This window comes from Panthera tigris, chromosome B2 (assembly GCF_018350195.1).
Source record: "Panthera tigris isolate Pti1 chromosome B2, P.tigris_Pti1_mat1.1, whole genome shotgun sequence".
Taxonomy (NCBI): domain Eukaryota; kingdom Metazoa; phylum Chordata; class Mammalia; order Carnivora; family Felidae; genus Panthera; species Panthera tigris.
The window spans coordinates 57,258,524-57,271,858 of NC_056664.1; the positions used below are offsets into that span (position 1 = coordinate 57,258,524).

Here is a 13,335-nt window from a genome sequence, read left to right on the forward strand (position 1 = left end):
TAATAAGAGTATGAATAAAAAAAAGTGGGAGGTGAGACCAGAGTGAGAAGACAGACTCTGCTTGCATTCTTGGGTTTCAGCCCTCTGGAGCTGACTTCACAGGGACAGGCACCCACCTAATAGGCTGTAATAAGCTAGATGCAAAAATGTACCCTGTGTTGTAATGGTTGAAAATGACTATTCATTGATGTTTTTTATTTTATACAGGGCTTGAACTGCATAGACCCAATCTGTTGTTGGGCTTAATTATTCGTCAAAAACTGAAGCGGCAACATAGTGCTAGTGTTAGCACTAGTCATACAGCCGAGACTTCTGAAAGCATACCAATGGCATTGCCACCTGACAAAAAAAGTAAGATGGAAGTTTCCACAGAAGAAACACCAGAGGAAGAAAATGACTTTTTTAATTCTTTTACAACTGTATTACACAAGCAGAGAAATAAACCTCAGCAAACTCTTCAGGAAGACCTTCCAACAGTAATTGAACCTTTAGTGGAAGTCACCAAACAAGAGCCACCAAAACCTTTAAGATTCCTTCCTGGGGTATTGATTGGCTGGGAAAATCAGCCTTCTACTCTGGAATTAGCAAATAAACCTCTTCCTGTGGATGATATACTTCAGAGCCTTTTGGGCACTACTGGTCAGGTATATGAACAGACTCAATCAGTGATAGAACAAAACACTCTTAAAGAAATTCCTTTTCTAAGTGAGCAAGCTGACCCCAAAGCAGAGAAAGTAGATAAAGTGGAAGTAACTGATGGTGAAGCCAAGGAGGTAAAGGTCAAAGTAGATGATCTTTCAGAGTCTACAGGTAATTCAGTAGTAGGAGAAGAAACATCAGTAATGGGTTCTTCTTCCATTTCTCCTGGACCTTTGACGAGTCTTAGCCTCAGAGGTAAACCACCAGATGTTTCTACAGAAGCATTCTTAACAAATTTATCAATTCAGTCGAAACAGGAAGAAACTGTGGAGAATAAAGAGAGAACGTTAAAAAGGCAGCTGCTGCAAGATCAAGAGAATAATTTGCAAGATAATCGGACTTCAAATACTAGTTCTCCATGCAGGTCTAATGTAGGAAAAGGAAACATAGATAGTAATGTCAGTTGCAGTGAAAACCTTGTTGCTAATACAACAAGGTCCCCACAGTTTATCAACTTGAAACGGGATCCTAGACAAGCAGCAGGACGAAGTCAGCAGATAACTGCTTCAGAAAACAAAGATGGAGATATTTGCCGGAATGGAGAAAAACACACCCTGCCTGGTCTGTCACACAAGGAGCACTTAACAGAACAAATCAATGTAGAGGAAAAGTTGTCTTCTGTAGAGAAGAGCTCGTGTGTTCAGCAGGGTGATAATTCAGGGGTTGCACAAAACTCACCGTCAGTAGAAAACATACACACTTCTCAAGCAGAACAAACAAAACCCTTACAGGAGGATATTTTAATGCAAAATATCGAAACTGTGCACCCATTTCGAAGAGGATCCACAGCAACAACATCTCATTTTGAAGGTGGAAACACATGTCAATCAGAATTTCCTTCTAAAAGCATCAACTTTACTTCCAGAAGCACCAGCCCCAGAACAAGTGCAAACTTTTCACCCATGAGGCCACAGCAGCCCAACCTTCAGCATCTCAAGTCTAGCCCCCCTGGATTTCCATTTCCAGGACCTCCTAATTTTCCCCCACAAAGCATGTTTGGATTTCCACCACATTTACCACCTCCTTTACTTCCCCCTCCAGGCTTTGGCTTTGCTCAAAATCCCATGGTTCCCTGGCCACCTGTTGTTCACCTGACAGGCCAACCACAACGTATGATGGGTCCCCTTTCACAAACATCAAGGTATATAGGCCCACAAAATTTTTACCAGGTTAAAGACATTCGAAGACCAGAAAGGCGCCATAGTGACCCTTGGGGTAGGCAAGACCAACAGCAACTGGATAGGCCATTTAATAGGGGTAAAGGGGATCGACAGAGATTTTATAGTGATTCACACCATTTGAAAAGAGAGCGACATGAAAAGGAATGGGAGCAAGAGTCTGAAAGGCATAGACGCAGAGACAGAACCCAAGACAAGGACAGAGACAGAAAAAGGGAGGAAGGGCACAAAGATAAAGAGAGGGCACGGTTGTCACATGGTGATCGAGGAGCAGATGGAAAAGCAAGCCGGGATAGTAGGAATGTAGACAAGAAACCAGATAAACCTAAAAGTGAAGACCATGAAAAGGACAAAGAACGAGAGAAAAGTAAACATAGAGAAGGAGAAAAGGACAGAGATAGGTACCACAAAGATAGGGACCACACTGACAGAGCTAAAAGCAAAAGGTAAAATTTGCAGGCTGCTTCAAGATTACATTTAAATAACTTAAATGTTGTATCTTAAAAACTTTATGATTGCCTGCTAGGATTGTGCCATCTTTTAAATTTTTAATATTGGTGGTTTGCAGAACAATAAAATCTGTGTGTTGGTGCAGAGTGCTCTCTGTACCAGTGCTCATCATCCCTTCTTCATACCAACTGTCCCTAGTTCTAGGAATTTAATATTTTTAAAAGTTTTACATTGCTGTATATTCAAAGATTTGTTTTATTAATATGCAATAAAGGCTTAGAAATTTTAGTTTTATTCCTTACTTGGTAAATATGGTTAACTATGGAGTATATTTACTGCCTCTAGTGAATGTCCTTTATATAATGACTAATTTGAGAGTAATGTGTGCTCTGTAAGTTTGTTTAAATTGCACTGTTTTTAAAGAAACTGTAGAGGAGAAACAGAACGCCAAGCAACTTCATAATCAGATTATATTAATCATTTAGTTGAGCAGTTTTTGACCAAGAATCAGACGCCCAAGGAGTACATTTCTTGCTTTAATCTGCACTCATTGAAGGCATTTATTACCATTACTACAACTTTGTGGTAGGCCATTTCTTTCCTTTTCATTTTTGGCTCTTTGGAAACTTGAATACTTAAGCTTGTACATGATCTTGTGTTTTGCTATCCTTTTTACTGTAAAATGTAAATATTTTAAGGGATATTTTGATTCTAAATATGATAAAAGAATTTCTCACCTATTTTGTGTGTGTGATTTGAAATTCAGTAGTCAAAGTATTCTTTAAAGCTTTAATTATCATCAGATGCTAAACCCTTACTCCACCAAGGGCATAGAGCCATAGCTCTCTAAATCAGGCAATAGATGAGGGAAAAAACGATTTCTGTACCATAGATTACAGGCTATTGAGGTAAATCATGTAGTTCTAAAGAGGCTATGGATTAAGAACTAATGAAAAACTGTTGTAGCTATAGCTCACTTTATAGGTATGTTTCTGAAAACTTGTATACCATCAAAATTTGGTACACTGACTAATCATTTCAGAACTTTTATTTTAGAGAAACATGTGAATCTCTTTGAAACGTGTAATTTGTTGGTGGAGGAGAGGGGATAACTACAGTTTTGTATGCTAGTACTTCTTGAAATAGAAAACACCTGGAGGCTGTTGTTAATCCAAATTTAAATTTACTTACACCCTAAATTACCTACTGTATTGATTGCTATAATTTAAACCAATAGCTACCAAAAGTTACTAGCACTTGAGGCCAAAAAAGAAAAAACAGTATTTTTGCTCCTCTGTATTAATGAAGAAAAATATAAATGACTTTACAGAATTAAAAAGATAAAGTTGATTTTCTTAAAAAGTATAAAGATTACAGTTAAAAATAGGTTTTGAAAATGAGTCAGCTTTGGTGTTCTCACTGGAGAGAAAAGGAGCTGAAATTCAAAACCAAACATTTTGTCTAACTTGCAATAACTTGCAACCCTTTTTTTTGTCATCCTTATCCTCTGAAATTAATGATCATAAAAGTTCTGAAACAGAGGACTTGTATTTAAATAAAGTTTGTTTAATTTTGGTCTACTTTTCTTTTGGAAATTAACTTGTTAGAAAACTAGTCAGTTTGCAAACAAAACTTAAGGTTGGTCATCTTTTGCAGCATTATGAAGAAATTGTTCAGGGTTTTACTTAAAAAACAACAAAAACCAAAAACAAATCCCTCAAACCAAAAAAATTACCTTTTTGATTTCAACTATGTATGTTAGTAAGTCTGCTTCCCCTGATTAATCTGATAGGGGTGGTGGTGGGGGAGTTGAGTAGACATTGAATTTTTGTTTGTTTGTTTGGTAAGGTAAAAATGGGTTAACCAATGGAAGAAAGCCTTTAAGTTAGTTTTTTATTACTTCTTAGCCAGTAGTTTCTTATATATATTGTGATGCTTTCATATTTCATTGGAGCTTGATCTCATAGAGGCTCCTATTAGTGGTGGCCATCTCCTGAGATTACAGGGCTACTAAGTGTTAAAACCAGGTCTCTTACCCTTGTTGACTGAAACATTGTGGTGATTAGGGGGAGTATAGGCATTTTGACTGAGGTTTTAACTTGGGAGGGAAGGGAAATGAGAAAAATTTTCAGTGAGTAGTAGATCCAAAGCCATTCTCAGTCTTTTAAAGTCTTACCTACAAACCAGCCTTAACACAAATGTGAGTTAAATGAGGTTCCTCTTTGTTTCTCCTGTCTTAAGGACAGCTTAATCTTCAAAAAATTTGATGCTTTTTAAAATTTAGAACCATCTTCAGACAGATTCTACATACCTCTCTTAAGTAAAATGTACCAGGGTGTCTCAATACCAAAAAGTCCACCTCTTGTCATCCTTGCAATAAGAAAGCCTCTGTGAGCCCTCTGTTATGTCAGACGTTGTGTGGAGCACTTTATATAAACCTTGGGCAGCCTGAAAGGTGAAGACTGACTTACCTCAGAGGTCTCTTGAGGAAACTTGTACTTAGGGGGAAAGAAAAAAAAAAAGTGCCCAAGGTTAGACTGCTATTGTCAGAACTGGAATTTAGCTCAGTTCCACTTTTCTTCAAAGTCTGCATGCCAGTTGTATGAGAATTGAGAACAGGAGAGAGGGACAAAAGCCTGATTACCGTATATGCCTTTCGTAGCCCTTTTCCTCTCTATTCCACCAGCCTGTCTGTGGTGAATAGCCCAACTCCTCAAAGTGAGCAGGAAGATGAAAAGTGTGGGTTCCCTTGTATAGATCTGCAAAGTTTATCTTCGTTTCAAATCCTAATTCTCAAGTTCTCTTTTATTCTCTATTGGTGCTGTGACAAATTATTAAAAAGTTAGTGGCCTAAAACCACACTTTATTATCGTATGTTTCTATAGATCAGAAGTCTGATGCAGATCTCAGGTTGAGATCAATGTGTCCTTCTCTGGAGGCCTTAGGAGAAAAATCCATTCCCCTTGTCTTTTCCAGCTTTTAGAGGCCACTCACTTTCCTTGCCTCAAGGTCCCTTCCTTCAATTCAAAGCCACCTCTGATCCTTCTGATTCCCTCATCCACTTTTAAGGGGCCCTTGTGATATATTAGGCCCACCCAGGTAATCCAGGACAACCTTCCTATTTTAAGGTCGCTGATGAGGAACTTGAGTTCCATTTGAGACCTCAATTCCCTCTTGCCATATAACCTATTTATAGGTACCAGGGATTAGGATGTAGACAGCTTTAAGGGACCATTCTATTTACCACAATTCTTGACTTGCTGATTGTAACTTACTTGTGGGTGAACTAAGTTTTTGGAGTTAAAACACATCTAGGATCATAGTAAATATGTTTAAAAGTTAAGAAAAATACCAACAATAGATAAGAAAATGGAGTGACAGTTAAACCACTTGGCTATATAAAACTAGTTAACTGCTAAATTTCTAATCAGGTATGGTCTTAGTTTTTAATTGTAGCTATGTTTTTAAAGAAGGATATGAATCAAGTTAAAATGTATTATGAGAGCTTGCTAATGAACCAGATTTTATTAAAGCGAATAGTTTACGTAATTTTAACATTTAAATATACCAGTTGCACTATTTCAGTCTGCTCAGATCCCTTTAAAACACTGGTCAAGTTACCACTTAACTAATGACTACAAAGGACAATATTTGTAATCAACTATTGACATTTGTCTCCCAAGGCAAATCTTGAATAGAATTGGTTACTACTTTTAAAAAGGTGTCAACCCTGATTCTTTGATTCCTGTTTCATAAAGAATTTCAGTAATTCATGTATAGAGCAAGAAATTTTAGGTTAAGAGCTAGAAAGGTCTTGAAAACACGAGTCTACTTTATAGATGCAGAACAGAGTCTTTGGGTGGGGGAAACCGGAGTACGTAAAGAAGAGGCAGTGAATTCAATATAACTACCAATATCCCTAAATACCTTTTTCTGTGAAGTAATTCAGTGTGTGTATGGACATATCTGCCCAAGCTGTAAATTAAAAATATTCCTTATTTTAAAAGAGAATACTTCCCTCCTCTGTCCCCAAGTCAATTTTTTGCAGCAACTTTGTTGAATCTTTTAAAAGATAAACATTGCCTTAATTTTTTTTATTTAAATCAAGTTAACATATAGTGTAATAATGGTTTCAGGAGAACTAGTGATTCATCACCTGTAACACCCAGTGCTCATCCCAGCAAGTTCCCGCCTTAATGCCCATCACCCATTTAGCCCATCTCCCTGCCCACCCTCCCCTCCAGCAACCCTGTTTGTTCTCTGTATTTAAGGGTCTTATGGTTTGCCTGCCTCTTTGTTGTTATATTTTTCCTTCCCTTCTATGTTCATCTATTTTGTTTCTTAAATTTCACATGAGTGAAATCATATGTCTTTCGCTGATTTATTTCACTTAGGATAATACCTTCTAGGTCCACCCACATTGTTGCAAATGGCAAGATTTCATTCTTTTTGATCGCTGAGTAAATACTCCATTGTGTGTGTGTATACACACACACACCACATCTTTATCCATTCATCAGTGGATGGACATTTGGATTTTTTCCATAATTTGTTGTTGATAGTGCTGCTATAACCATTGGGGTGCATGTGCCCCTTTGAGTCAGCATTTTTGTATCCTTTGGATAAATACATAGTAGTGCAATTGCTGGATCCCTAATAGGGTAGTTCTATTTTTAATTTTTTTAAGGAACCTCCACACTGTTTTCCAGAGTGGCTGCACCAGTTTGCATTCTTACCAACAGTGCAAAAGTGTTCCCTTTTTTCTGTAGCCTCATCTGCCTCCTCTATTGTTTCCTGTGTTAATTTTAACCTTTCTGACAGATATGAGGCATTCACCTTACTATAAAACATGTTTGCATTCAACACTTTGTGTTTCAGAAGCATTGTAATGTTTATAGTAAAGTTATCTTAAAGGGTTTCTGTATCAATTACTTCTATTTTGTGCTGGAAAAACATTACAGGAAATCTTCAACACTATCATCCCAAAGATAGCAAAAATGAATAATGATAATTCACATGAAATTTAAAATTTTTTACATGTTTTATTTATTTTTGAGAGAGAGCGCGGGAGTTGGAGAGGGACAGCATGACCCGGAGATCATGACCTGAGCTGAAGTCTGATACTTAACTGACTGAGCCACCCAGGTACTCCCACACATGAAATTTTAGATTTTACAGTAAAAAAAAAAAAAAAGAAAAAAAGTTTTCGAGTCATTTTGATTTATAGGAAATTGGTAGATAGCAGTTTTAAATTCTTACTTATTTGGTGCCTATTCTATTTGGTGCTTGATTCTTGGAATTGAGTGGTGAGCAGTACCATTTGCCTCCAGTCTTGGAGCTTGCAGTGTAGTGCAGAAGACAAGTGATCACATCTTCATGTGAAAACTGCAGCTGTGAGAAGCAACTTTAACAGTAATTCTCAAACTTTTTGGTTTCAGGATCTTTTTACTCTTTAAAAAAGTTATGGAGAACCCAAAAAATGGGTTGTATCATTTAGCATATTAGAAATTAAGATGTTATAATTTACAAATAATTAACTTATTTAACACTGATCCTTATGTTAATGTAACATTTGTGTGAAAAATAACTTACACTAAATTTGGTAAGAATGTCATGGTTTTCATTTTTGCACATCTCTGGATTCTCTTAACTGCCTCTGCATTCAGTGTTTTGCAATATGTCATCTCATTTGATATATATGAAGAAAACCTGGCTTCACATGGAATTGTCATTGAGAAAGGAAGTACTCTGTGGATCCCCAGAAGACTTACGGGCTCTCAGAGTTCCTTGTTTTACACTTAAGGAAGTGCTGCTTTAAGGATAGGCACTTTGTATCATGAGAGAACATGTGGCCTATCATGGGGGTGTGGTTCATTGGAACTTTGGTAACCTTTGAGAACAGCTTTATTAGCTTTATACATAAAATATATGTAAAGTGAGATCTAATTATCAGCCATCAAAATGAATTTTTTAAAGATCAGTTATTCTTATGATCTTAATATCACCAAAGTTAGATGAAATGGTATGGGCCAAAACAAATTTAGGTCCCAGTTTTTCAGCCAATATTGTTGGATGGAGTTTTCTTACATGGTTTCTGTTAAAAAACAGAACAACACACACACACACACACACACACACACACACAGCCTTGGAATCAGTAGACATTCTGTAGTTCTACCTTACATTATATTTTGCTCATACACTTTTTCTAATGTTCATATACCCGGGGGTATGTTGTGTGCCATTGAATGGTGCCAAAGTTCTTAACTTTAGTTCTGGGGCCCTCCAATAGTATCTGTAGCCTTCTGATTGCAATGGTGTAGCAAAAACAAGTGCCCCCCTGCAAAAAAAGTTTAATTCTTCAAATGATAAATTGCTTAGTTTCTTTGTATAGACTGGAACCTGTACAGGCAGATTTTGCTTAATAGCAATGAGCAGCTAACCATGCACCTGCCCCTTTATTTGTAAACCATTTTCTCCATTTAATAATTAACGTATCTTTCCTTTCAAACTTCACATGTTGCTTATTACCAAGGTAATATTTTTTATCTCCAGGTATAGTCATACCTATTAGTGTATTGTGTCAGTCGTGTCGTCATTTGCTTTCTTGGTGGCCAAATTGTCATAAATACCACACTCTAAAAATGCTAAATAACAGCAGCGATAACTACTTCCCAATATGCAATGGTGGGGTGGGGAGAGAAAATGCTATCTACAATTATATCAATAACTGGTGATTGGGTAAAAGGAATTTTCTCAGGTTACTATTTTTGATGGCATAGATACAATCAGTACAATAATTTTTCAGTGGCATTATTCAGAACCTATTTAATGCCCAGTTTTGAGATCTGTAGACTTGAAAATTTAGGTGTAAATGAAGTTTAATTTTTAAATTTGATCAGTTATGTAAGAACATGGCTTAAAAAGTCAAGTAATTTTATAAGGTTTGTAAACAAAACCCAGCAATGTTTGCACTACTCCTCTCCAGAGGTTACTATTTTCAGTTTAGATATTTCTTAGGATATGTGTCTTCATATTTGTGACATGTATGCTTTAAAATAGGTTGCAACAATTGTATCTATTAATGTCTTACTGTGGGATTTAAATGTTTAACCCTCACCAGCCAACTCCTTTCCTCCACCTTCCATCTTCCCACATTCATGCAATAACTGATTTTAGTCCATATTTAAATTTCATATTATTGCAATCATATAAATATTCATAACTGAGCCATACAATAGAATATGATTGTGTAGTTTTTTTCTTATATAATTTTTATTTTTCCTTTGGTTAATTTGCTTTTTATTTTATTTTTCTTTGTATCATTTAAAACTAATTCACAGATGAATAAACACTACATGAACTAATGGAGTGAAAACTTTCGAATCAACATGTTTATAGATATTGGATGTAGGAAAACCAACCAAAATCATTTCTTTAGCTATATTTTATAAGCTTATAAATACGGTATGTTAGCATTTAGACTATTTCAGTTAATAGTAAATAGCTGATTTCTAGTAAACAATGTGCCACAAATAGCTATCAAAATACATTTACATATATATTTTGTATATCGAAATTACCAGTATTTATGTCATTAATTTTGCTCATCTCCATTAAAAACATTATATCCTTCTGATTTAATTAATTCAATTTTTTTTGAGTCCTGAAAAAATACATCTTTAATTTTGCCAACAAAATCTCTTTTAAAAATCTCTTGAGTAACAGTATTTACCTTTCGGCCATATTCAAAGCCCCCTAGATAACTAATGCCATCATAGTTTAAATCAACAAATTTTTTGTGTGGATCAATATCCTCCGAGAGAATCAGGTTGTTATCTAGGTAGGCCTTAATAACAGTCTGATTTTGAATTACACTTACATGGTGCCATTTATTACAAAGGAATGTGCCATTGCTATAGATCATAGGCACAGATATGCTTTTTCCTAAGTTAACTGCTATTTTCAAGGACTGATTATGGAGACCAATTGCCAGAAAATCATTTTCTTCCTTTTGAGCTTTTCCTATCCATACAATTAAGCCTTCTGTTTCAGTAGTACTGAAATTTAAGGATATAGTAGTGAACTGAAGGTTTCTCATTCTGTAATCTGGATCAATGTATTTAATATAAGAATTACCCATAAATTTTGCAGTTGAAAATGAAGTTTTGTTTTCACAATACTTTCCCACCCAACCCAAAGCACAGAAACAATTGTAAGAAAATGATTGGTCGGGTATACATAGAGATTGGTGGAGACAAAGATTATTTGAACAGTGCACAGACTGGTTACATGTATTTCCAGTCCAATGTGGCAAACATTTGCAAGAAAAAGTTGTGCCATTTACTATACATTCACCCCTATTTCTGCACACCTTGTACCCACAGGGGGTCCCATCACAGTCACCTACATTTGCTCCGCTTTTTGCTCCTAATTCAGTTAATTTTAACTCTTGATTATTTATAATAACTTCTCGGACACAGCCCTGAAAACCTGTAGGTTCATTTGCTATTGACATAGGATTTACAAGATTTAAAGATGGCATTCCTCCAACATAGAAGTCAGTATTTGTGTCCAGGGAGCTCATTTTTGCATTGGCTTTTTCTGTTACATTTATCCCATCCAGATCCAGGTAGCCTTCTGCACCAACTCTTCCTGCTTTAATCACATGCCAAATACTTCCATTAATAGTCACTTTTTGGAGAGTTTCTAGAATGATAGTTCTGTCACCAAGGTTGTAGCGAAGTTGAACAGAACCATTTACTAAGGAGATACATAAAAAATCACCTGTTGAGAAAGAAAACCAGTTAATTAGTAACAGGAAAATGTTACTCCATTAAAAACTCTTGCCCTTTTTGGCCATTTGAGTAAGTTTTGGTTTTGGGCAAAAAAAGGCAAGTCTTGATCACGTTAGAGAATTTTATTTCCATCTACAGATGAAAATAAATGGGTATTTATTCATACATATATCCTGTATTATTCAGGAATTGGCCACATAAGCTTTTCCTAGTTGTAAATATTTTACATTGAATGAAATGTATTGTGGTACTAAGTTAAAGTGAAGTTTACTTTTAATGATTTTATCTAGTTAAGGATGAATGTGTAAAAAGTTTTTAAGACGTTTTACTCCAAACATCTGATTCTGCTTTTTTGACAGAGATTGAGGCAGTAAATACGAGAGTTAAGAACAGTTAATACGGGTGCTATGAAAAAGTTTCAGCCATGTCCTTGGCATCAAGTTCTGTCTACAACTACACACATCCCTAGTTAAGTTCTCTCTAAATTTCGTATCTCAGTTTGTGAACTTTCTCCCATACACCTGGCATCTTCCAGTCTTTGCAAACTCAGTGAGTCACTCCCTCATCCTCCAGTTCTTCAAACTCAAAATTTAGCTGTGATCCCTGATTCCATATATTTTTTTGTTTCACACAGAAACAGATTTATTAACATTTTGGTTCACTGCAAACATCTTGATTCTGTCCGCCTTTGCCATCTTCATTAGATTCACTAGCTTTATTTCTAGCTCAATCTATTTGCTAGAGCCTCTTCACTCTTCCTTCCTAACTGAATTTCCAATCTAAACTGAAGCTAAAGTGATCTTTTCAAGTGAAAAGATCTGGTCATTATACTACCCTTCAATGGCATTTGCTGTTGCCATAAAAGCCTAAAATCTTTAACATCTACAGAGGCTCTGCAGGTTTCCCAGCCCCTTTCTCCAGCTTCACCTGGAGTGTATTCTCCCTCTTCCTCCACTCTCTTTACTCCAGCAACACTGACCTTGTTCTTGCCTCCGAACGTTTGTGCACATTTTCTTTTTCTGGGAACACTCCACCTCATCCCATCTCATCTAGGAAACTCCTATCCTTCAGGTCTGAGATCAAATGCCACTTCCTCAGAGAACTGTTCTGTGATTCCACAGAGCTGGTCAGGTTTTTTATTTTATTTTATTGATAGCACATTTCTCTCCTTCACAATGTTTACCTCATTTTATAATTATATAGTCATCTGGGAACAAATATGAATAAATATCTAGCCTGTGTATGAAGCTGCAGAGAGGCATTCAAAGGAAAAGTAAATGCAGCTCTCTGTGCCAAGAAAAGAATGTGGCCCTTCAATGGCAAAGCTGCTTCAAGAAGTTAGCAAAGTGGTTTACATAACAAATCCTGCAGATGTCTTCCTCAAGATAGCATTTTCCCTTCTCCCTAACATTTCACAACCAATAAAATTTCTTATCCAAGGAGATTTCTTGGCACATGCTGTTCTTCCTTTTCTCCTGGGGCAGTGCAACACTGCCTCACCTCTCTCCCACAGTGTCCTTTCCTTCTACTCCCCTTTGTGGTCCCCTTCCCACCATTATTCTAAGAAGACTGGAATATGTAGCAGGTCTATAGTCCTACACCTATGATTTCAACTTGAGAAAACTATATGAGCCCATGCAAAGTATGGTTCTCTGAATCATTTTCCTCAGAATTTCTAGTGACTATAATCTGTCATTACACCTGTGATTATTTAATAGGTGCCTCATCCACTAGCTCGTAAGCTTCATGGAAACAGGGTCTGTGTCTGATTTGGCCCAACGGTTTATCCCCAGCACCTAGCACAGCACCTGGCACATAATTAGATGCTAAATAAACAATTATTGAATTAAGAAATCACCTTTAGGAATGGCTGGGTGGCTCAGTCTGTTAAGCATCTAAATCTTGATTTTGGCTCAGGTCATAGTCTTGGGGTTGTGAGATCGAGCCCCATGGGGGCTCCATGTTGACTGTGGAGCCTGCTTAGGATTCTCTCTCTCTCTCTCTCTCTCTCTCTCTCTCTCGCTCGCTCTCGCTCTTGCCCTCACTCTCTCTTTTTCTCTGCCCCTCCCCCACTTGCACACGCTTTCTCTCTCTCTCAAAATAAACTTAATAAAACCCAAAAAACAGTAAAAAATGATTAGGAAAGCTAAAGTTGCAATCTATAATATCAAGTTGCCAACTCTAAGAGGAAAGAGAATAAAGGAAGGCTT

The 13,335-nt window shown here is 36.6% G+C and overlaps 2 protein-coding genes across 9 annotated transcripts in view; one reads left to right on the top strand and one right to left on the bottom strand.

Moving 5' to 3' along the window:
* PHF3 (PHD finger protein 3) overlaps positions 1-5,951 on the top strand; it is an 84,139-nt gene extending 78,188 nt beyond the window's left edge. For all 8 annotated transcript variants that reach the window (XM_042986610.1, XM_042986614.1, XM_042986615.1 and 5 more), the window contains one exon: positions 208-5,951. In XM_042986610.1, coding sequence (XP_042842544.1) covers positions 208-2,327 — 2,120 coding nt within the window. In that variant the 3' untranslated portion in view covers positions 2,328-5,951. The remainder of the gene's footprint in view (positions 1-207) is intronic.
* Positions 5,952-9,688: 3,737 nt separating this feature from the next.
* EYS (eyes shut homolog) overlaps positions 9,689-13,335 on the bottom strand; it is a 1,764,056-nt gene continuing 1,760,409 nt past the window's right edge. The window contains 1 exon segment of the mRNA XM_042986616.1: positions 9,689-11,114. Within this exon segment, the coding sequence (XP_042842550.1) occupies positions 9,925-11,114 (1,190 nt within the window). The 3' untranslated portion in view covers positions 9,689-9,924.